The sequence below is a fragment of the Quercus lobata genome, chromosome 2 (assembly GCF_001633185.2).
Source record: "Quercus lobata isolate SW786 chromosome 2, ValleyOak3.0 Primary Assembly, whole genome shotgun sequence".
Lineage (NCBI taxonomy): Eukaryota > Viridiplantae > Streptophyta > Magnoliopsida > Fagales > Fagaceae > Quercus > Quercus lobata.
The window spans coordinates 54,712,485-54,735,312 of record NC_044905.1 but is presented as its reverse complement, the minus strand read 5'-3'; the positions used below and the strand labels follow the sequence as shown (position 1 = coordinate 54,735,312).

General features: G+C 37.9%; 1 protein-coding gene and 1 long non-coding RNA gene across 2 annotated transcripts; both read left to right on the top strand.

Moving 5' to 3' along the window:
- Positions 1-143: 143 nt before the first annotated feature.
- Positions 144-3,439, top strand: LOC115975894 (nascent polypeptide-associated complex subunit beta-like). Its single transcript, XM_031096932.1, has 6 exons — positions 144-308; positions 693-760; positions 1,215-1,363; positions 1,492-1,548; positions 1,834-1,872; positions 3,093-3,439. The coding sequence occupies exons 2-6, from the start codon at positions 693-695 to the stop codon at positions 3,260-3,262; spliced, it is 483 nt and encodes a 160-aa protein (XP_030952792.1). The 5' UTR covers positions 144-308; the 3' UTR covers positions 3,263-3,439.
- Positions 3,440-11,988: 8,549 nt separating this feature from the next.
- On the top strand, positions 11,989-16,130 carry LOC115978099. The gene is made up of 3 exons (XR_004088640.1): positions 11,989-13,884; positions 14,819-14,885; positions 15,804-16,130. It is a non-coding gene; the product is annotated as an uncharacterized LOC115978099 (long non-coding RNA).
- The last annotated feature ends 6,698 nt before the right edge of the window (positions 16,131-22,828 follow it).

Sequence of the window (22,828 nt, the reverse complement as noted above, 5' to 3'; positions counted from 1 at the left end):
ATTCCAATTTACAATACACAGTCTCAAAAAAAAAAAAAAAAAAAGTTTCTCAAAAAAAGAAAAAGAAAATTATAATTCACCCAATATCGAATGACATCTTGGCCAAAAATGAATTAGGTCCTAATGTTTACTGGAGGGAGGAAGGGTAAAAAAGGAATTGGGCACTCAAGTAGAGGAGGGCATATTTATCCCCATCTTCATCTGTCAAACCGAGATTGCTCTCTTTCTCTTGCCTGTGTACTGCCGCGGCGGCTTTTGCTGCTATTCGTTTCATATTCTACATTTCATATTTTGTTACCAAAACAAAGGTACTTTTTTTATTAAAAAAAAAAAAAAATTTATTATTTAATGTTGTTTCTGTATTAGGTTTTCTGTCTTAGTTTGAATTTTACACATTTACTAACATTTCTTTGTTTTGCCTCTTCACTGTGTTAAATAGTTTCATTTTATACAGAAACTTTAGCCCATGCTGCTATTACTCTTTTTCTTTCCAGTATCTACAAAATGCTAGGGTTTTGGTTAATTTTCTTTTTCTTTAATTTATTGGGTTGAAAAGAAGCTTCTTTTATTTGAAAACCCTTATCTCCCAATTATTTTCACTCACAATTTTGTTGGACTTAGGATTCAGATTTGAGACCCAAAAAATTATATGAAAAAGGGTTGTCATTGATTCAGTGTTTTTCCCTACTCAGATGGATAGGGAGAGGCTCATGAAAATGGCTGTTGCTGTTCGTACTGGTGGAAAAGGAAGCATGAGAAGGTGTGACATTCTTTCTTGTTCAATAGAATATGTACAACTTCATTTTGTAGCTTAATCAACTAAAAAAAGTTTATTTCTCACTAGAAAGAGCTGCTCATTTTGTAAAAACAAATAGAATGATAGGTGAACCACAACAATGGTCAGTAATAGGAAGCTTTTTTTTATTCTTTCCTTTTTTTTTATTCAATACCAGCTATTGTTATGGGAGGAGGAAGTGTAATTTAAATTATCCTATAATTGTTTTAGATTATAAACCATTAGGATTTAATTTAATAAACAGTCTGAAGAGATTCTCCAAGTGTCATTCTTCTCATTCAAAGTATGATATCAGAAAGATTTAATCATTTTGTACTATTAATTTTCACAAAAACTACATAATGTTTTTGTTTGTTACTTTTGTATGTAAGTTTAGTTGAGTTTGATGAGCCTCTGTCTTGTGTGCTTTTGTACTTAGAAAAAAGAAGGCTATTCACAGAGCCACGACCACTGATGATAAAAGGCTTCAGAGTATATTCAAGAGGATTGGGGTGAACACCATCCCTGCTATTGAAGAAGTTAACATTTTCAGGGATGATGCAGTCATTCAGTTTCTTAATCCCAAAGGTTAACCTCCTAATCTAAATATGCCTTTAGGATTGTGTAGCCTAAGCTTTTTACCCCACCGATGTTTTTGTAATTGCTTTTCTATTTGGCTACCAATGACTATTAATTTTTTCTATCTTGTATCCCAGTTCAAGCTTCCATAGCTGCCAACACTTGGGTTGTTAGTGGTTCTCCTCAAACAAAAAGTATTTTCTCATTCTCTTCTTCTACCGTTTATATTTGCTAGAATGCTTGTCTGCCTTTTTTTTTGGTGGTTTTTTCTATATATTTATGTTTTTCAAGATGTGGTCTACATGAGTTGCTGAAATAGTAGGTGGCCCATTTAAATGTTGTAATATTGCTGTGGGTCTGCTAACTTTATGCTTAGCATTCCCAGATTTTCATTCATGTCACTGATTTGTTGCTGCTGCACATCTATTTCTTTAATAATTTTCAATGGAAAAGAACTAAGACTTGAAATTGTGTTTCAGAATTGCAAGATATTCTCCCAGGGATCATTAACCAACTAGGTATGATGCCGTTATGTTTATTTTCCTTGCATTTAAATCATAATGTTTTTGTTCTAATAGTTCCATATTAGTATTTGTCAGCTACCTGTATTTTGAGACCCCAGTACAAACAAATTGCTTCTTTGGCTTGCTAACCTGAGGCTTTTTGTCTTTACTAGTTAACTGATGTTAAATATTTCTTAAATGTGCCTTGAATATCTAATTGGTTTGTATATAGTAGACTAGTCAATCCAATTTTCCCGTTCTTTTTGGATTAGTAAGTTATGCATGCCCATTGCCTGTTGTGGAAGTTTTTGCACAATATAATTTGGTAGGTAGATGCTAGTTGCAATAGAGAAAAAATATGAAACCAGGGCATTGATATCCACTACAAGAAGGAACAATTGCAAAAGAGAAAAGCATGAAAAGCCAGGGCATCCACTACAGGAACTTTATTGTCTGTTATCCTTTTCCTGTGAAGTCAAAATCCCCAAGATCCAATTTCATAATCTTCTTTCTGAAATCTGAATTTAAAAAATCAAAGATGGTGAATCCAAATGATAAAATCTTCAGCTTTTGACTCTCAATTTTTAAACAATGAGATTTTATGGTTTTCATTTCAAAATCCTGCTGGTGGATGTGTTCAAATGTTGGCAATGTGTGTACAGTGTTGCCCCCCCCCCCCCCCCCCCTTCTCCCCACATCCTGGCTTGAGAATGTCCCAAACAATTCTGCCCGAGGGATTCATAACCCACTTGTGGACTGTTATTGAGCAAAGTAGTTTAAAAATTATTTTGTGCGTCATTGATTGCCGGCACCTCTACCATCTTTGTCAACCACAGAAGCTCTACCTCTGCTGATGTCAAACAGCTCACACAGAAAATTATGTCACATTCATGTTGTTGGAGTTTTTAAACGGGAAATGTCTCTTTTATTCAATAATCTATGCTTATGTGATTCAAATGAAGAGTATTAACAGCATAAGTAAGAGTAATATAAAATAAATATTCCACTGCCAATCTTTGATTGATGGATTGTGGAAATGAGGCTATTTTAACCCGAGTTATATTAATTGTATTAGATTATATGGCTGCAGGACATTATTTAGATGGAAATTACTTTTTTCTAGTAGTCTTGACAGAAACTAATTCAATGGGCTTTCGGGAAATGAATTTGTTGTGTTTTGTTATCTCAGTCCAGTTGACTAACTTGCATTGACATATACGGGTTTCAATTTGTAGGGCCAGATAACTTGGACCACCTAAGGAAGCTGGCAGAGCAGTTTCAGAAGCAGCAGCCACCTGCTGGTGCACAAGCAACGCAAGAAGAAGATGACGATGAAGTCCCAGAGCTTGTTGCTGGTGAAACCTTTGAAACTGCTGCAGAAGATGATCATACTCGTACTTCTTAGGCTGGTTGTATGAATGATTTCCAATATCAATTTTAATACTTTGCTGGCATTTTTTCCCCTTATGGCCTTCAGCTCTTGTGATAGTCACTTTTTTTGATGTGTTGTTGAATCCAGAGAGAGAATTGTAGCTTGTATGAGACCTATTATATCGTTTGGATGACAGTTTTTATCAAGTCATGCTGCCCCTCCATAAACTCTATGATGCACCAATATGGGTATTGGTACAATACGGGTACAGGGATCCAACATTTTTTTCAAAAATCTAGGATACGTTACATTGGGGATACGGCAATTTATTAATTAACTAATGTTTATTTTTAGGTATATTTAAATATTTTTGTACATAATTTATGTTTATTTTAAGTTTTAAAATTAAGTAATAATAACATTAAAATGCTTGAAAACATATCTAAAATTAATTTAAAGGCAATACTAAACAACAAACAAGTACAATGACATTATAAAATGTTGTTTCAAATACAAACCAAGGGTTCAAATAAACAGACACACAGAAAGTGCTGTTTGAGTACAAACAAAGAGTTCAAAGTTTCAAATAACTACATTCAATATCAAACAAAAAACAAAAAAAGAAGACTAGACTTCAAGATGATCATATAACAACATCATCTTCTTCAACATTTTCCTCATCATTTTCATCAAGCATAACCTCCAACTCTAGCTCATCTAGTGATAAAATTTCAAGCAACCCAGATCCTCTAAATGGTTCATCCCAAGAATCACCACTAATGTCCCACTTTTGAGATTTTCCTTTAGTGTACTCATCACTCTTTCTTGAAAGAAGTTGAAAATTAGAATAAACAAATACTAAATCTTTAGCACGTTTAGGACTAATTCTAAGTTATATCTTTCTTCCATGTAATGAGCATCATATGACATGTCCTGAAAATAAACCAAACTCTGCATGCACCTTCCTTCTATCTTCCATATCTGGAAAAATATCTTTTTAAGCACTTGTTTCTCTCATAAAAAATGTCACGATCCTTATGTGAAGGAACACAACCTTTTACCTCAACAATCCATTGATTGGTATAATACCTAGTAAAAAATAAGTATATAAGTAGTAATAATAAAAATGAATTTATTTATTTCAAAAGGAAGAAAAGAAAAATTAGAATAGAAAGGAATTTTACTGAGGATTCAAGGACTGAGCAAGGCAATGAAGTGGTGTACAATTTTTGTTCCACCAATCAATGAGTATATTGTATACCACATTAGAAAATGTACTCAGACTCATGTTCTTGCTTGCCTTCGAACCGGTATATTTCTTTCTTCACTTTTTCTAACACTAAATCCCACATTTCATACACCTCATGAAGAATAGCTCTATCCGTGTCAGCCACTTAAAGCATGTCATAAATAGGTCCTGTGAATCGAAGAATATAGTTAACCTTGTCCCACCATACTTCATCCAAAATATAATCTCTCACGGTTTGAGCTTTTCCAACATCATCTTCTCTATAAGATGTTTGTTGCTCGCTAATGACCATGCTTTGAAGACCTCTTCTTATCAATTTCAATCTTTTAAGCGTGATTATTATTAAAGCAAATTATGTATCGGCAACAAGAAGTAATTTCAAATGGAAAAATTCATTAAAAATTGCCAATTTCATTGAATGATTCATGATGAAAACACAAATGAAAGATACTTCATCAGCAATCTTTGTAATCCTTTGACATTCATCATATGCGACCTCATTATGAAGAGAGTATTTGGCTGCACATATGTTCTTCAAAGCTAGATTGAGGGTATGCACAACACATGGTGACCAAAATATAGTGGGATATTCAGCTTCAACAATAGATCCTGCAAACTTCATAACAGGTGCATTATCAGTAATGATTTGAACAACATTGTGACATCCACCTCAGCTATGACCTCTAGAAAAAAGTTTGAAATGTAGCGCTTGACTTTGTACTCTTTTGTACCATCAATGGATTTTAAGGGTGCCTCGTTCTGATGTAGCCATAAAATTGATGAGTGGCCTTCTCTAGGGATCCGTCCACCAATCACTTACTAATTACTATGCTTAAACCCTTTTCTTTCCAAGTTTCTTTAATTGACCCTAACAACTTGTCAACATGTCCCCTCTCTTTTTGTAAGAAAGTAGTTCTTGATTTATTGTAACCCAGGGAAGTATAGCTCGCTAAACTATTATTAGCAGCATATTTAATCATTTCAATAAAATATGGGTTCTTAGCCAAGTGAAAGGGTAACCCCGTAGAATAAAATGTCCTAGCAACAAGACTATCTAAATGGTCTCGACATTGATTGTTAAAAGCCCTCTCCAAAGGATGTTCCCCCCCCCCCCCTAGTCAATTTTATTTTCTGAAATGGTTGACTTGTACCTATAATACCGTTAGTAAGAATAGGACTAGGAGTAGGACCGGTGGGTAAAAGTACTAGCTTAGGCTTACTCCTCTAATTAGCCTCTTGGCTTGCATTTTCTATTTGATGCGTCTCTACAAGACACTCAATTCAAACCTTAGAGCATATACTTACTCCATGTTTGTGACTTTTTAACAAATGTGCTCTCACCCTAGAATAAGACTCCTTGAAAACCTCAAGTACAGGCCCAATCCATTAGCCTCCGTATGCTTTAAGAGTATAGGGCCCAATTCTAGGTCAAGGCCCATATCAATTTGAGGGACCAGTGCCTGGTCGGGGTCCAATACCAGGTCGAGGTCTATATCGGATGAGAACAGTAATGCTTTTGGGGAAATCGCCTGCCAAACACCGTTTGGCGGCGGGTGCAAGTTTCAAAAGAGTCATATCAGTCACGAGAAATGGGTCTCATCTGGTCAAGAATCTAAAGGGACCCACCAACATGAAAAGCCACCCCCTCATCATGACGACCCCACTAAAGGAAGTCTATAAATAAAGGGCGATGGTGTGAGGGAAGTGATTGGCAAATTTTGGGGGGAAGGAGAGATACACGAGAGAAAAGAGAGGAACCATAAAAAAGGGGTATGGGTTCTTTTTTTTATTTTTTTATTTTTTATTTTTTATTTTTTACAGTACCCAAGCCCAAGTAGAGATAGGGATCCTATGCCTTATGCTTATGGTTTGGTGGACTAGGCTTGGTTCAACGTAGCTATATTGGACTAATTACGAACCAAGTTGTGCACAAAACATGGATCCTACAACACATACACACCCATACATACAAAATATATACATATTGTATAGTAAAGAACAGTAAAGGAACAGTAAAAGGTAATTTAAAACGTTAGGGATCCTTAGAATGATAAATAATACTTCATTATTTCTTGAGTTTTTAAATACATTAGGTCCTTTTTCCACTAGGATGTGTTACAAGGTCCAAATAAGTTCAAAAGTTACAAACTTAGATAGCTCTTTAAGGCTTCTAAAACTTGTGAGGTTTGAATCCCTTTAAATCCAAGTGTATCCTCTAGTGTCTGCCTCAAGATCCCTCGCAGAGTTTTCCCTATTTTTCCCTTTTTTGAATTCTAAATGAGTTTTCTAAAGGATCTTTTCACTCTAATTCACTCTTGTTGACTGGTTTTTCCTGTTGACTCCATCCCCTTTTATAGTGTCTCCCTAGGGCTTTTGGGGTACCACTAATTCCCTCCATTTGTTGCCGTAGGTACCAGAACCAATGTTGTGTCAACAACATTGGTGGCTAATCCCTTCCTTATTTTCTCATCATTTCCCCTTTTGAGGTTTCCCCACCAAAAGTCCCCAGCTAACCTTCCCCTTTTAGGAGGTCCTATGGGCAGACTTTCAATTCCCTTTTTCCAAAACTCTTAAATGCTACTTTTCAAATCCACCTTTTAGGCTGCTTAACCTTTTTTCATTTTCTATAAATGGGCAGATTCTTCTTTGTCAGGATGAAAGATCCTCAGCCACCTTCTTTCATGGACCACTTTCCTGCATTTCCCGAGGTACTAGGCTTTTTTCTTTAGGAATGCTGATTCCTAAGCCATCAGCCTTTTTCTGAACCATGGGTGACGTATGGGACACATCCACTTTCATTCTTTATGTCTATGAGCATGCTCCCTTGAGCTGTCTTAATCCCAGCTGACTTCTTTCTGCATATCTCGAGGATCCCGGGCTTCTGGGAATCCCCAGGTATCCTGGTCTAGTCCCTTTCTGGGCTCCCCAGTAAGTTTTCTTCACAATGGCTGGGCTGAACTTCCTTTTTTCATTTTTCTTTATTTTCTAAGGCTTAAAACTTGCCCATTCATGGGTTTAGACCTCCTCTCACTTATCTTAAGTGGACCTTGATTGACGAATTTGGGCCTTGTCCTTTCTTTGAAGGCCCAAGTGGGTTCTTTTTCTTAAATTTGTAATATTTTGGGCCTTGACACATTACATGTGAAATTTTAGACCTCAACAACGGGTAAGCTCAGCACTACTAAGCTTGAGTCTTCTCTAGAAGCACACATACAGGGCAAAAGAATACCGACTAGGCCTGAAACACCTTTTCTTGGGCCGTTAGGTTGGCTTTAAGAGGTTTTCCCATTGTAGGAAATTCCACACCCCTCAAAACAAGTAAATTGGGAGCCAAACTTAAAAATTCATCTAGTACCTTGGGCTTGGCACCACAATTGTCGTCGTCTGTGGGAATCTCTTACTCAGCTGAAGACCCAGGGCTAGGTTGTTGCCGCCAAGGATGGAGGGGCCACATGCAAGTGAGGGGTCAGTGGGCTCTAGAGGTAATCATTCAAGGGTCTCGTCCTAAGGACAAAGGAGGTTAGAAAGGGAACGAAAAAGGAAGAAGGATCACATGCAAGATGAGCACGAGACAAGGGTGGATTCAGATGAGGCTTCTTCACAAGGAGAAAGATTGGTTTCCTACATTCCCGAGCATTTGTATCATAGTGAATGAGACCAGGAGATAGAAAACTTACAAAAGCAAGTTAAGGAGTTGGAAATAGAAATAAGGGGGCGACGTCGAAGAAGAGATTGAGAGAAGTCGTCTAGTGATCCTAAATTTATTGGCGACAGTACGGGAGAGCCGTCCCATCAAAGTCATTCACAGCAGTCAAGAGTAGATCTAATGAGATTATAGGGCGTCGCTCTAAAATACCGAGAAAAGAAAGACACGAGCACCCCAGCACTGCCTTAGATACCATGAGTTTGGCACTTCGGAGAGCTGCCTGATCACCGTTTTTTTACTAGATAGAACATAACAAGATGCCCAGGAATTTCAACCGTCCCCTGTTTATTTGCTATGATGGCAAAACTGACCCAGTGGAGCACGTCAGTCATTACATTCAGCTAATGTCCTTATACTCTCGGAATGATGGGCTAATATGCAAGGTGTTCCCATCTAGTCTCAGGCCCACGACAATGAGATGGTTCAATGGTTTAAGGAAAGGATCCATACACAATTTCAAAGAGTTGATTCAAGCGTTTAGGGCCCATTTTATCACTTGTAGCTGGGTCCCCCAGCCCATTAATGCGTTGCTGTCTATGAAGATGGGGAACGGGGAGACCCTCTGGTCTTATGCTAACAAATACTGGGGAGCTATATAATGAGATAGGTGGAGGGAATGAGTAGGTCGCAGCAAGTACATTTAGAGCATTGCTGATTATGCGACCCCCCAAGAACATGCACCAGCTCATAAGGAGGATTGAGGAACATAAAAGGTTGGAAGATGACTGATAGCAAAGTAAGGGGAAAGCTCCGACTACCTCTCAATATAGTAGGGATCAGCGGCCCAGGGGCTTTCAACAAAGACCTAGGAGGGAAGTTAGGGCACTAGAGCCTAAGGTCTGTACAGGAGGTGTTAACGTAGCATTCAAGGAGCTAGTCCACAAGATTTTAGAGTGAATAAAAAATGAACCTTACTTTCGGTGGCTGAGTAAGATGGGAGGGGACCCATCTAGGAGGAATTAGAGCCTGTATTGCACATATTACTGAGAGAAGGGTCACACCACCGAACAGTGTAAAGTGTTCAAGGATCATTTGAAACAGCTTGTAAAGAACATACATTTGAAGGATTTTATAGTTGGGCAAGGAGGTAACATGGCAGGGCAAACCTTAGGAAACTGAGGAAATGCGCTCCCTTCACCCCTTGGAATTATTGAAGTTATCCACACAGCCTCCATCGACACAAGTGTAAGTCACCAAAAAGGGGTTTGAGCATTACTCTATAACAAGGCTTAGAAGCTACAGATTAGCCAGAAAAGAGGCTAAGGTCGTCTAGAGAACCGATCGCTTTCGACAACGACGACCTCGAGGGGACGTCCCAGCCCATGATGACACCCTTGTTGTGGCATCAAGAATTGGTGGCTTTTTGGTCAAATGGGTGTTGATAGATCAAGGGAACGGGACTAAGATAATATACCCCAACCTCTATAAGGGCCTGGGTTTGAAGCCAAAAGATCTGACGAAGTATGACACGCCTCTAGTGGGGTTCGATAGGAAGGTAATGGTACCTGAGAGGCAAATTTCATTCCTTGTTATGACCGAAAGGAAGGAGGTAATGGTGAACTTCATCGTAGTTAATGCCTTTTCTCCATACACAACAATTCTTGGTTAGCCCTAGATTCATGTCATGGGAGCGGTACCATCCATGTTGCATATGAAGGTTAAATTCCCCACCGAAGATGGAATTGTCGTGGTCAGGGGGGATCATCGAGTTGCACGATAGTGCCTGGTGGCTGCGATCAATCATAAGATCAAACAGAAGAAGTAAGTGGAACCGGTATCATTATAGCAATCACAGAAACCCGAGGGGAGCACCGAGGCTGATAGTACAGAAGAGTTGGTCCAGATTAGAATCCTCCCATATGAAGATAGATATTTCCAGGTCGGAAAGAGCCTACTGCCAAAGGACCATGTTGCCATGTTGTTATCTTTGGTTTTGGATGTTTTCGAATGGAGTCCATATGAGGTGCCCGGGGTGGATCTAACCTTCATCACCCATAAGTTGAATGTAGATCCCCTGTTCCTTCCTAAAAAGCAGAAGCCAAGGAGATCTGCCAAACAGCACGTGGAGGTCGTGAAGGAAGAAGTAGAAAAGTTGAAGCAGACTAGGGCTATTAAAGAGGTGTTCTTCCCTAAATGGTTGCCAAATACAGTGATGGTGAAAAAGAATAATGGGAAGTGAAGAGTCTGTGTAGATTTTACCGACTTAAACCGAGCGTGCTCAAAAGACCCTTTCCCTGTCCTAAAAATTGATCAGTTAGTTGATGCCACTTGTGGGTATCCGAGGATGAGTTTCTTAGATGCTTTTTAGGGATACCATCAGATCACTTTGGCTCCCGAGGATTAGGAGAAGACCTCTTTCATAACCCCTGAGGGCAACTATCATTATACCGTGATGCACTTTAGGCTGAAAAACGCAGAAGCCACCTACCAACGGATGGTGACAAGAATGTTCAAGGATAATATTGAGAGCACGGTTGAAGTTTATATCGATGACATAGTAGTCAAGAGTAAGAAGGATGAAAGGCATGTGATGGACTTAAACGAAACCTTTGAAATCCTGAGGCGACACAAACTACGCCTTAACGCCAATAAGTGTGCATTTAGAGTAGGTTCTAGAAAGTTCTTGGGGTATATAATTACAAACGAGGCATTAGGGTGAATCCAGACCAAATCAAGGTGATAGAACAGCTTGCTCCGTCTAGCACCCTTAAGGACGTACAGAAACTCACAGGGATGATTGCAGCACCAAATCATTTTGTCTCATAATCGGTAGATAGGTGTAGAACGTTCTTTCAATTATTGAGGAAGTTGAAAGGGTCCAGCGGACTGAGGAATGTGAGGAAGCATTTCAAGATTCGAAGTGTTATTTGATGAGCCTGCCTATCATGTCCAACCCTGAGCTTGGGGAAGATCTGTATATGTATCTGGTAGTGTTCGATCATGTTATGAGTGTGATATTATAGAAAACTCAGGATGAGGTATAAAGGCCAGTGTATTATATCAGTAAGGCCCTCGTAGATTCGGAAATGCGATGCCTGTCATTGGAGAAGTTAGCTTTAGCACTGGTCCATGCAATAAGGAAGTTGCGCCCCACTACTTTTAGACTCACACAGTGCATTTGCTAATCCAACACCCCTTACAATCGCTATTAAGGAGGTCTGATTTCAGAAAAATAGCGAAGTGGGGGACAAGGCTCGGGTCATTTGATGTGAGATACAAACTGAAGAACACTATTAAGGAGTAGGTGTTGGCATATTTGTGGTAGAGTTTACCCCCTCGGCAAGTAGTACAAATAGGGTTTGTCAAGTCTCAGTCAACCTTAGCAAGTGTATGTTGATGGGGCATCTAATGCTTGGGGCACTAGAATAGGCATTGTACTCATTTTTCCCAAAGGCGTAAGGTTAGAGCACTCATTAAGGTTGAGTTTCCAGACTTCCAATAATGAAGCCGAATATGAGGCCCTAATTGCGGGGCTTAAAGCGGCTAAGAAGTTAGATGCAGGAGAGGTAGAGATCTTTTTAGATTCATGCTTGGTAGTGAGTCAGGTGGAAGGAAGTTTTGAGGCAAGAGATCCTCTGATAGCCGAGTACTTGAAGTTGGTTGGCACACTACTAGCTGGCTTTCAAGGTGTCTCAAATTTCAAGGGGACAGAACAATCATGTAGATTCTTTGGCCACTCAGGCTTTATCCTTGGACGATTGTGTTCCTTATATAATTTCGATAGAGGTGCTGAACCAGCCGAGCATAGAACGTCAGCAATGTGTATCCATAGTATCAACACCCAGCTCGAGTTGGATGGATCCTATTGTATCATTTATAACAAATAATGTTCTGCCAAGTGAAGCAAAGGAGGCCAAAAATATACGAAGGACTTTGGCCCGATTTTGGTTATCTAAGGACAAAAGGTTATACTGACGATCATTTGGAGGACCATATTTGTTATGTCTTCACCCAGGGATGTGGAGGGTCTCTTAACTGAGTTACATAGAGGAATCTGTGGAAGTCATATGGGAAGATGGTCGCTAGCACATCGACTTATGACACAAGGATTCTAGTAGCCAAACATGCAAAGGGATGCCACCGAGTACGTAGAAGTGTGATCAATGTCAGAAGCACTCCTCGAATATCCACTAGCTAGAAAGGAGTCTTAACCCGATCTCCAGCCCATGGCCCTTCGCCCAGTGGGGGTTAGACATTGTTGGGACGTTTCCTTGAGCCACTGATAACAAAAGGTTTGCCATAGTTGCTACAGATTATTTTATGAAAGGGGTTGAAGCTGAAGCCTTGGCAAACATTCGAGATGTAGATGTGAAAAAGTTTTTTTGGAAAAATATTTTCACAAGGTTTGGGATAATGGGTTACAGTTCGATAGCAAGGCCTTCTGTAAATATTGCAGTGATCTCGGAATCAAGAACAGATATTCAACTCGAGCATACACTCAGAGTAATGGACAAGTAGAAGTGATGAACAAAGCAATAGTTAACAGGCTGAAGAAAATGCTAGAAGGGGCTAAAGGTGAATGGGCCAAGGAGTGCCTCATGTGCTATGGGCTTACCGCACAATGCCCACGAGATCCACGGGTAAACCCCCTTTTTCTATGACTTACGGAGTTGAAGCTATGATTCCTGTGGAGGTAGGCTTATCTAGTATAAGGGTCTCAAATGTCTCCCCGTGAAATAATTATGCTTGCGTGGCTGAGCAGTTGGACCTCCTGGAAGAGCACCAAGAGATGGCTTTGATCAGATTAGCTAACTATCAGTAGAAGTTGGCTTAGAGGTATGACAAAAATGTAAAGCCAAGAGATTTCGTTGCAGGGGACTTAGTCTTACGGAAGGCGGTGGGAAATATAAAGGATCAAGGTGCAGGGAAGTTGGCTCCAAACTGGGAGGGCCCATATCGAGTCACTACAATGGCAGGAGCTGAGGCTTACTACTTGGAGGATATGGAGGAAAGACTGCTTTCCTGACCTTGGAATGTGAGAAATTTGAAAAGATACTACCACTACGTGCAACCATTATGATGAGATGTCTTACACTATAATTCTCTTTGGAAAAAATGGAACAAAAGTGATCATCTTTATTAGCGTTAAATTATATTTGTTGCATTACACACTTTTACTCTAAAGGGACTAAGGACAGAAACCTAGCATCGACCTGACGCCAATCACCAACTAGGTCAAAACCAAAACAAATTTATCTAAGGACAAAAACCTAGTGTAACACCCCAACCTAATTGCATAATTTATTTTATGGGTTTATATGCATGTTATTATCTTAATTACTTTGAGTGCTTAAAACTTTGATATTGTGATATTATAGAAGATACATGCTCTTTTAATGTTGCAAAAAGAAATTTTATAAAGGTAAGGATATATATGCAAAGTTATATTGTTCTTTGGGCCTTTCTAGAAATATAAGCTTATAAGGGGGTGAAAAGTATAAATGCCAAAAGTTGAAAAGGTGGGTCATGATCTTTTCTTTCCTTAGCATTACATGTGCCCCATCTCAAATTCCATTTCCTTTATCTTCTTTTTCTGCACCAGAAATTTCAGCTCTTCTTTCTCTATTCCTTTTTCTTTCTCTCTTCTTTGCTCTTACACCGCAACACCTCTCCCTCACTCTCTCACCGAAAATCATATACATCTCTCTCTAAGAAGAAATTAAGAGCCTAACACTAAGGTTTCAGCTTCAAAGTTTGTGGGTAAGTACATTAAACCTCATCTGATTTTGGGTATTTTGATAGTATAATTGTTTTGTTGATTTTCCCTTCTTTATTCTCTAATCTGATTTTAGAAGCTAAACTTGTGATTCTGTTTTAGTAATTTGAAAGAGTGATGATGTTGTGGTCTATTGAATGCTTATTAACGTATTTTGACATATATAGTATAGGTATAAAAATACCTAATTGAAGTGAAAGCCAATTGCTATTAGTTGATGATTTTGTAAGAACATATGTTAAAACTGTCACTGTGAGAGATTTGATGTCTACAACAAGAAAAATCTGTATTAAATTTTTTTCTATGAATTAGAATGCTAGGAGTAGTTTTTATGACTTCTAAGACACACATGGTTGTTATGGAAGTAGTCTCACAACAGTTGGATGAGTATAAAATAATGGTTTAATTTTTAAGTTGCAAGAAATTCTGTCAGAATAGATTTGAGCATGCTGCCTTGTATGATTTTTAATAAATCATGATTTTATTTTTTAACTCTGAAATTTATATGGTATATACTAGACATCCAAGGGAGTGGTACTGTAAAATTTAATGATGTTTTGATGTGTATGGACAGCCCATTTGTATTTTACAAATGAGGAATATGCTGCTCAAATGAGCAGTGAACAACATATGATACACCTGACTTTGTGGATTTAATTCTCAAGTTAGGGTCAATGTTTTGAGCTACAATTTAATATGCTTATCTTTTGGTATGCTTGGATCATAGATAAATTTTTATGTCTTTGTTTCTCTATGTTTTGGTATGTAATGTGTTTGATGAATGTACCTTGTTTTTGAGGAAACTTTATGTGAGGGGAATTAAAATTTTCTTGAGTTTGAGAGTTAGGTTGTGATTCAGGTATAATTTTATATACTTAGGAAGAGTTTGTCAATAATAAGTTTTGGTCTTTCATTTAGGCGACGAGAACGAGAACATGGACACTTAAGCTCCTCTTATACAATCTCTCGTATCTTCTGTTTTCAGGTAAGGGACATGTGACATGTGCGTTTGATAAGTATTAGAATTGTTTAGAAAACTATTATGCATTAAAGTTTTTTAATTAAAGATATTACATATAAGCATGATTTAAGTAAAATATATGTTCGTGAGTTGTTCAATCTTATATACATGATAATTTTAGCATATTGATGCTATTATTTATATCACGAACATAATATCTAAGAATGAAATGAATATGCTACTGTTGTGAAACATTTATATAAAAACAAAGTTATCAGAAAAATATAATTTTCAGTTATTCCATTGTTATGATCTAAACTCAACCAGTAGAGGTTATAATATTGGTATTTCCATGGAGATTCTGATTGGCCATTAAAAGTGGGACTGGCTCTGTTGTACCCGCCCTTATTGGTAACGGCCAACTTGTAGAAGATGTCAACCTACCCCCATGGTTGAAGATATGTATTATGATATGATCCTGGAATTACCTAGCATTTTGGGGAATGCTGGATGCCTGGCACTCTGTGCTAGAAGCCTCCCAAAGTTGTAACAAACTTACAATTGGATTAACTAATATGTATTATAAATGAGCTATTAAGCTATTTGAAAATTACAAGAAAAGTATGATGATAAGAAAGGTATGTTAAATGTGTTATAAGTCTGATGAGAATTTATAATAAAGTATTTTATAGTCTATTCAAAGATAAGATTACTGAATTATGTTTCAGTTCCTTATTATGTTCTTTTATTATTATATGAAAAGAAAATGAAGTATTTTTATCTGAAAGTTCATAAGTTATTTTAAGAACAACGTGAATAGTATGAAGGCTATTTATCAAAGCTAGCATATCCATAAAATGTTTGATTTACATGCATTCTTATTAGAGGCCCATGGAGCTTAAAACCTTACTGGGTTTCGCAGCTTACCCTATTATATTTTAGTGCACAGGTTCTTCCTGGAAGCAGCGAGAGTATTAGAGATGGCAAGGATTCTGTGATTCTCGCTTGTTAGAATGTATAGTTTTTGTTGTATAGTAGTTTAGCTCTTTTGTGTTATAGAAGGAATCAAGATGTACTTGATCCTTGAGCACAGATGTAATTCAGAACCTTAGTTTGTTTTGAACCCCAGTTGTATGTCTTTGGGGTTAGGTTTGTAATAAGAGTTTTGCTAAACGTTTAGCTATGTAATATTTACACGGATACCTGACCTTTCAACCAAGTGGTAATCTTCCAAGTTCAAATGAAATGAAGTTTCAAGGCTTTCATCATTTTTGTATATTGTGGCTTTTATGCGAGAAATAAGCAAGAATACAAGAAACAAATTCTTGATAAGCACCTTCAGTTTAAGTTGGTTCATGTTAGTATTGAGGTAAACTTGATATTAACATACTGGTCATGCTCTAAATTCTGGAGTACAAGTTTGGGTCGTGACACCTAGCCTCGGTCTGACTCCAGTCACTGACTAGGTGGAAACCTTAACAAATTGATCTAAGGACAGATAACGAAAATATCTAAGGGCAGAGAGCTAATTTGGACCAATTCCAATCAACGAGTGAGATAAAAATCTGGGAGAAGACTATCCAAAAACAGAAATCTCGCTCTAATTAACCTTGATTATCGAATTAGCAGGAAACGTTCATAAGGGAGGAAAGCCTATCACAACGCGGGAATTATTAATGATTTGGTTGATTATTGCTATTTGGTTATCACAATATTTCCCGATTGTAAGCACTTGTAAAAATTTGTGAAACTAAAATTAAAATTTACTCAAAACAAATTTAATCAAATTAATATTAAATAAAAAGGCGTCCTACAACTTGGTGACCAAAACATGGCTTAATCCATCAAATAGTAAAGGAGAGTTTAAATTCCCAACAAAGGAGAACTAAAATAAAAAAATAATAATAATAAATACAAACACTGTAAAACATTTAAGGAGAAGGGTCTTAGGTAGCATCAGGGAGGACAGGGGAAGCGCCACCAGAAGAGGGGGCAGTCGGTACAAGAGCAACCTCCGAGGTGCCAGTATCTTCAGGAGCTATAGGAGAAGCCAAATTGTCTAGGTCTACCACCACTACGTGGGAATCAATTCTTGGCAAGCTCTCTCATATTGGGGCTATCCTTCCCTTCCTCATCTCATTTTTCACCCCTTGCAGTAGGTCGTCTCCCGATCTGGGCTTAGACGGGAGGGTCATTGGGTAGTGGCAGCTGGGTAGGATCTCTGAAGGGAAAGATCTGAAGCAAGTTCAAGGCTTCCATGGCTGCTATCCAGCCCTACATGAACCCCATTTGTCAAGCTTGAAAGATGGCGGGGCCATTTGAGTTCTCAACATCACTGAAACCCATGTCATAGAATTGCTACTCAACCTGCTTCATCATCCCCTTCAGCTCTACGAGTTCCTTATCCCGAGCCAAGACCACACTGATTGCCTCAGCCAGCTTAGAGTCTGAATCCTCTAGCTTCCCTTCCAGCACCCCAACCCTCTACTCGGTAAAGTCCCAGACCCTCTAAACTACCATGGCCCTTTGCTGCATATGGGCCGACTCTTGAACCTTCACCTGGAGGGTAGATTCAGCCACTTTCTTGAGAGGTTTCTCCCCATCTGCCTCCTCGATGGCCAGTTTCAACTGACTTTCAAGGATATGTGTCATTTGAGCGGCCTAAGGCAAATAAAAGAAAAGAGGGGGCAAGCTTAAATAAGAGCTGAGGTAGGATACTTAAATAAAATATGAAACAACAAGAAAGAAATATCCCGATCAAAAGCACTTACAGCAATGATGTGCCACTTTAAGTTGAGGGCAATAGCCTTATCCCTGCCATCCGATCAGTATTTCATATCCTCAAAGAGAAGCAAGGCCTGCCCCCAAGCTATCTGCGACCCAGCCGTCGAGCTCGTTTCTCCAAGTCTACATGAAAGAATTTGAAGGGAGAGGCACGTCCCCTAGCTTGAAGGAGCTTCGCTAACATGAGGATGGGAAAGTAGAGGATGAAGCCATATTGGCACTAGTCATGGCCGGTCGGCCAAAGGTCCTCGGTCCCAGAATAGTGCCACGAGTTGGGGGAGGATTCGTGATAGCTGTGACTGGAGAAGGGGTGCGGTTAGCAGGGGGAACGTCAGGCTTCTAAAAGGGTTCATCAGCAGTTCTCGGTCTCTTGTTGCGACCTCAAGAAGCTAGAGGTGTAGCCTGTTGGGGGGTCATCTGACCTCCAGCTGGCTGAGCTTCCAAGAAGTAGCACTTAATACTCATGTTACATCGTTGGACCATGGTGGCATCTAGAGCTACAACAATGGGCCCTTCTACTGGTATGCTCTACTCTACCTTGGAAAACTGTATCCCCGGAACCGTCATTGATTGGTGCCAAAGAACTTTCCCTTATAAGACAAGGTCCTCTTTCTCGAGCTTCACCCACAGTAAGGCCTCTTAGTAGGAATCTAGGAAGGTAGACATCTATGTAAGACAACAGGGGGCTGTCGACTATCAGAGCGGGTCCCTGATCCTATTAGCTTGTGTAGGATGGAATGCAACTAAGAATCAAGTGTGAAGTTCTAAGCTGCCCATCATAGTGGACGAAAATCTTCAAGCGCAACACAAAGTTCAGATCCCGAACATGCACAGTGCCGAGATCCGGTTTGAAACGCTTGGAAACTACGTTGAAAATAGAAAACCAAGTAAGTAGAGAACAAATGTTAGCAAAAGAAAATTCAAAAAAAAAGAGAGGATATATACATATATATATATAACACATATATAGAATATGATGGAACATATGCAAAAATAATATATGGGGGGGGGGGGAGGTAAAGCAAAAAGTGGTCAACCCTACACTACTCATGCTCAGAAAAATGAAGGTACCAACCAATTTGCCGAGGCAATGTTGGGCATGTGAGTTCGCCAGTGAGCCAGTTCCCACTCACTTTTATGAACTCCCCTGCAAAGTTCCTATTAGAGCCGAGGAGGCATGAGATGAGTCTCACTACGGGGTCTCGAATTTTTAAGAAGTAGCCATTTTTCAGACTACCACAAATACCGTACAGGAAGTTGATGTCATGGTGGTTGAGCCCTAAGATGTATAGTTCATTAAGGCAACTCACACTACTCACTACTCTATAGAAATTAGGGAGACACTGGTCGGGGCTAAGCCCATAAAAACTAAGGGTCCTAAGTAACATAGGATCTACAAGGAATCTAATTGCACCCTCAAGGATGGCCATTAGGGGAAAGAATACTACCCTAGGACGCCTATCGTTTTCTATATTCCCTTTAGGACAATATTCAATATCTATGTCCTGAGGCATATTAAACCTGGTCTTAAAGGCCGCCACAACGACTTTAATACCTAATAGATGAGCAAAACCCATTTTTGGGGGAGTCTAAAGATAAATTTTGAATAGTAAGGGAAAGGTTAGAGAACTTAAAACGATGCATTTACATCTAAAGGGATGATCACAGGGGAAGGATTATGGCTCGGGAGGATGAAATGAAGGAGGCTAAGAGAGAAAAAATGAAATAAAGAAACTAATCAATGGAGGTTTGGCCTTATTTATAGGAGAAGTGGCTTTAAATGCTTTTGGAGGGAAATTTAATAACTTCCCCCTTGTTATCCATTACACTTGTGCCTCGGTATACAAAACGTCAGATGAGCCTGGCTGGCAAATATGACAGCTACAGTCACATGCGTGAAGTGCACAAATTGTCTTTTCTATCACATTTAATGACTGACGGTTGGTTTCCCAAGGGGAAACAGTACGCCGAGTACACTTCACCAACATACACGAGTTAAACCTAACCAATCCTTTACCGATGTATAGGAGTTAGCCCAAATCCCAATCCAATCCATTAGCCTCAATATGCTTTAAGAGTATAGGGCCCAATGCCAAGTCGAGGCCCATATCAATTTGGGGGACCAATGCTTGGTTGGGGTCCAGTACCAGGTTAGGGTCTATATCAAATGGGAATGGTAGTGCCTTAGGGGAAATTGCCTGCCAAACACTGTTCGGCAATGGGTACAAGTTTCAAGAGAGTTGCATCAGTCATGAGAAGTGGGTCCCTTCTGGTCAAGAATATATCCTAGAAGGACCCACCAACATGAAAAGTTTCCTCCTCATCATGATGACCCCACTAAGGGAAGTTTATAAATAAAGGCTGATGGTGTGAGGGAAGTGGTTGGCAAATTTTAAGGGGAGGAGAGATACATGAGAGAAAAGAGAGAAACCATCAAAAAGGGGTAAACTCAGCACTACTAAACTTGAGTCTTCTCGAGAAGCACATATACAGGTGTAGACACTCGATTTTGCACCCATGATTTAATCAAGAAGATTGACTAAACAATTAAAATTAATTAAATAATTTTGTGATTGGTTGATGATTAGTGTCAAAAATAGGATTGCTTGCATGGGAATAAATGAGATGGTTGGATAATAATAAAATTATGGATAATCTAGACTTTATCAAGATTTATTTTAGAAATTTATCTACGAGATAATTGTTATTGAAAAGACCTGAATTATACAGAAAAGAGTTAAAAATCTTAGAATACGGATTGAAAACATGTCTAAGTGCAAGTCTCGGCTCAAGAAAACCTAAAAAAGGAGTCCAAAACGCACCCAAACACGAAAGCGCGATTGGCATCCAATAGTACCGTTCGGCACTTTTGGGGTGCTAATTGGCACTTTCAAAGTTCCGAATGGAACCTATTAAGGCTTCGGCCCGACAGTCTTCGGGTGACAATAAAACACATCCTTTTTGACTTTTTAGCACAAGGACGCGTCCCAATTCGTATTCTAATTGTCTTTGCCTATTTTTTAAGCATTCTAGCCTCCATAAATAGGGACTAGATCTCAAAATTCAGCACACTTTTTCATGCTCTCAAATTTTACATATTTCTGACCCCCCTTTATGAAATTCTCTCTCTTACGTTAAAGAGGTTCTGGAGGCTTTAGTCTTAAGAATTTCTTTTTTATAAGCAAGGGTTTTTAGGTTTCAAAGACAATTGCAAAAATTTATTTGAAACCTAAAATATCCCCTCAAGAAGAAGAGTGCTGCATGCAAGAGGTTGTTTCTTATCAACCCTTTTTCTTATGTTTCTCTTATTGTGATGATGCATGTTTATATATTTCTTGCAGTTTAGTTGTTTTAAATATTCATATCATGAATTGTTGATTTATTTTGTAGAAATATGTTCTTGATTCTTTTTATTATTGTCATGATCTATTTTTAATTACAAAAATCTGCATGTTATCTACATCTTTTTTTAAATCAAAAACTGATTTGCATCTTCCTTAGATGCAAATCAGAATTTTTTAAACAAAAACTTATTTGCATCTTCTTTAGATGCAGATCTAAATTTTTCTCAAATAAAAAAAATAAAAAAAATTATATAAAAAAAAAAATTTTTAAAAAAAATTGATTTGCATCTTCATTATATGTAGATTTGAATTTTTTAAACAAAAACTGATTTGTATCTTCCTTAGATACAAATCTGAATTTTTCTTATTTAAAAAACTGATCTACGTTTTCTATAGATGTAGATCGGATTTTTTTAACATAGCAGATTTCGAAATTAAAAAAAAAAAAAAAAAAAGGGTCATGAGTGGTTTTGTTTGTTTGTTTAGTGCATGTAGCATAGATTTATTTCATGAATAAAGTCCTCTTCTTAAAAAAAAAAAATCTTTTTCTTAATATTGTTTACACGTATAAAAACAGATCTAATTTTTTTTATATATATCACAAAACAGATCTGATTTTTCTTTCATAAAAAAACCAATTTCTTTTAGTTCTCAAAAACAGATCTGATTTTCTTTCATTAATAAATCACTTTTTTTAGTTCTCAGAAACATATCTGATTTTTTTCTAAACCCAATTTAATTTTTTATCACAACACAAATCTGATTTTTTTTTTTTTTTTAACAAAGAAGAGGGCATATTCATAAAATAGATTCATTTGAGACAGTTTTGATTAGTTTTGTTCATGTATGCAACATATCATTCATGTCATGCATAAAAGGAGTAGTACATTGGTTACAAGAGTCTAGAAGACCAGACTTTGTCTGGGCAGAATGGGTGTCTAACACCTTCCCATTCCGTAACCTAGCCTTCAAATTTAGTGTCTTTGGATAGGTAGAGGCTTTATTATTTTTTTTTTTTGTAGTTTGTAACTAAGACCCAAAGCCATGTAATACTCAATTTATCAAGCATGTAATCTTTTTTTTTTTATTATTTAATCAATGAGAACGAAACAATTCAGTCATGTATTTTGTATTTAGTTTTTTCATTTTTTTTTTTGTATAAAAAATAAGTGGCGACTCTACACCATTTACCCAAAAAGAGAGGTTCCCCTAAAAGCACTTAAAGATCTCTCTTTTTTTAGAGGAACTTTTGCGGTCTCTCATAACAAGGCAAAAGAATACCAATTGGGCCTGAAACACTTTTTCTTGGGCCGTTGGGTTGGCTTTAAGAAGTTTTCCCATTGTAGGAAATTCCACACCCCTCAAAACAAGTAAATTGGGAGCCAAACTCAAAAATTCATCTAGTACCTTAGGCCTAGCACCACATTTTCCACCACCACAAACTGCTTTATCCAATATGGTAACAAAACTCCATAAAGGAAACTTTTTTCTTCTTATTTTGACTAGGGCTGAATATTGGCAAATTTATCGAACATTTTTTGGGTATTCATTTTACCAACAAATTTCATGAACAATAAATATATACTACCTCCGTCCTAGTTTGTTTGTCCTCTATTCCATTTTAGGATATCCCAAAATATTGTCCTATTTCTAAAAATAAAAATTATTATTTTACTAATGTTCCTATTATACCTCTACTTTATTTTCAAAACTATTTGAAAAGAAAACTAACAAATATTTTTAAAAAAATCAATTTAATTGGGGCACCTTTTTAGTTGCCTCATTAAGAATAACTCTTATTTAAAAAGCTAATAAATTTATTTAAGGGTATGTGAGGGT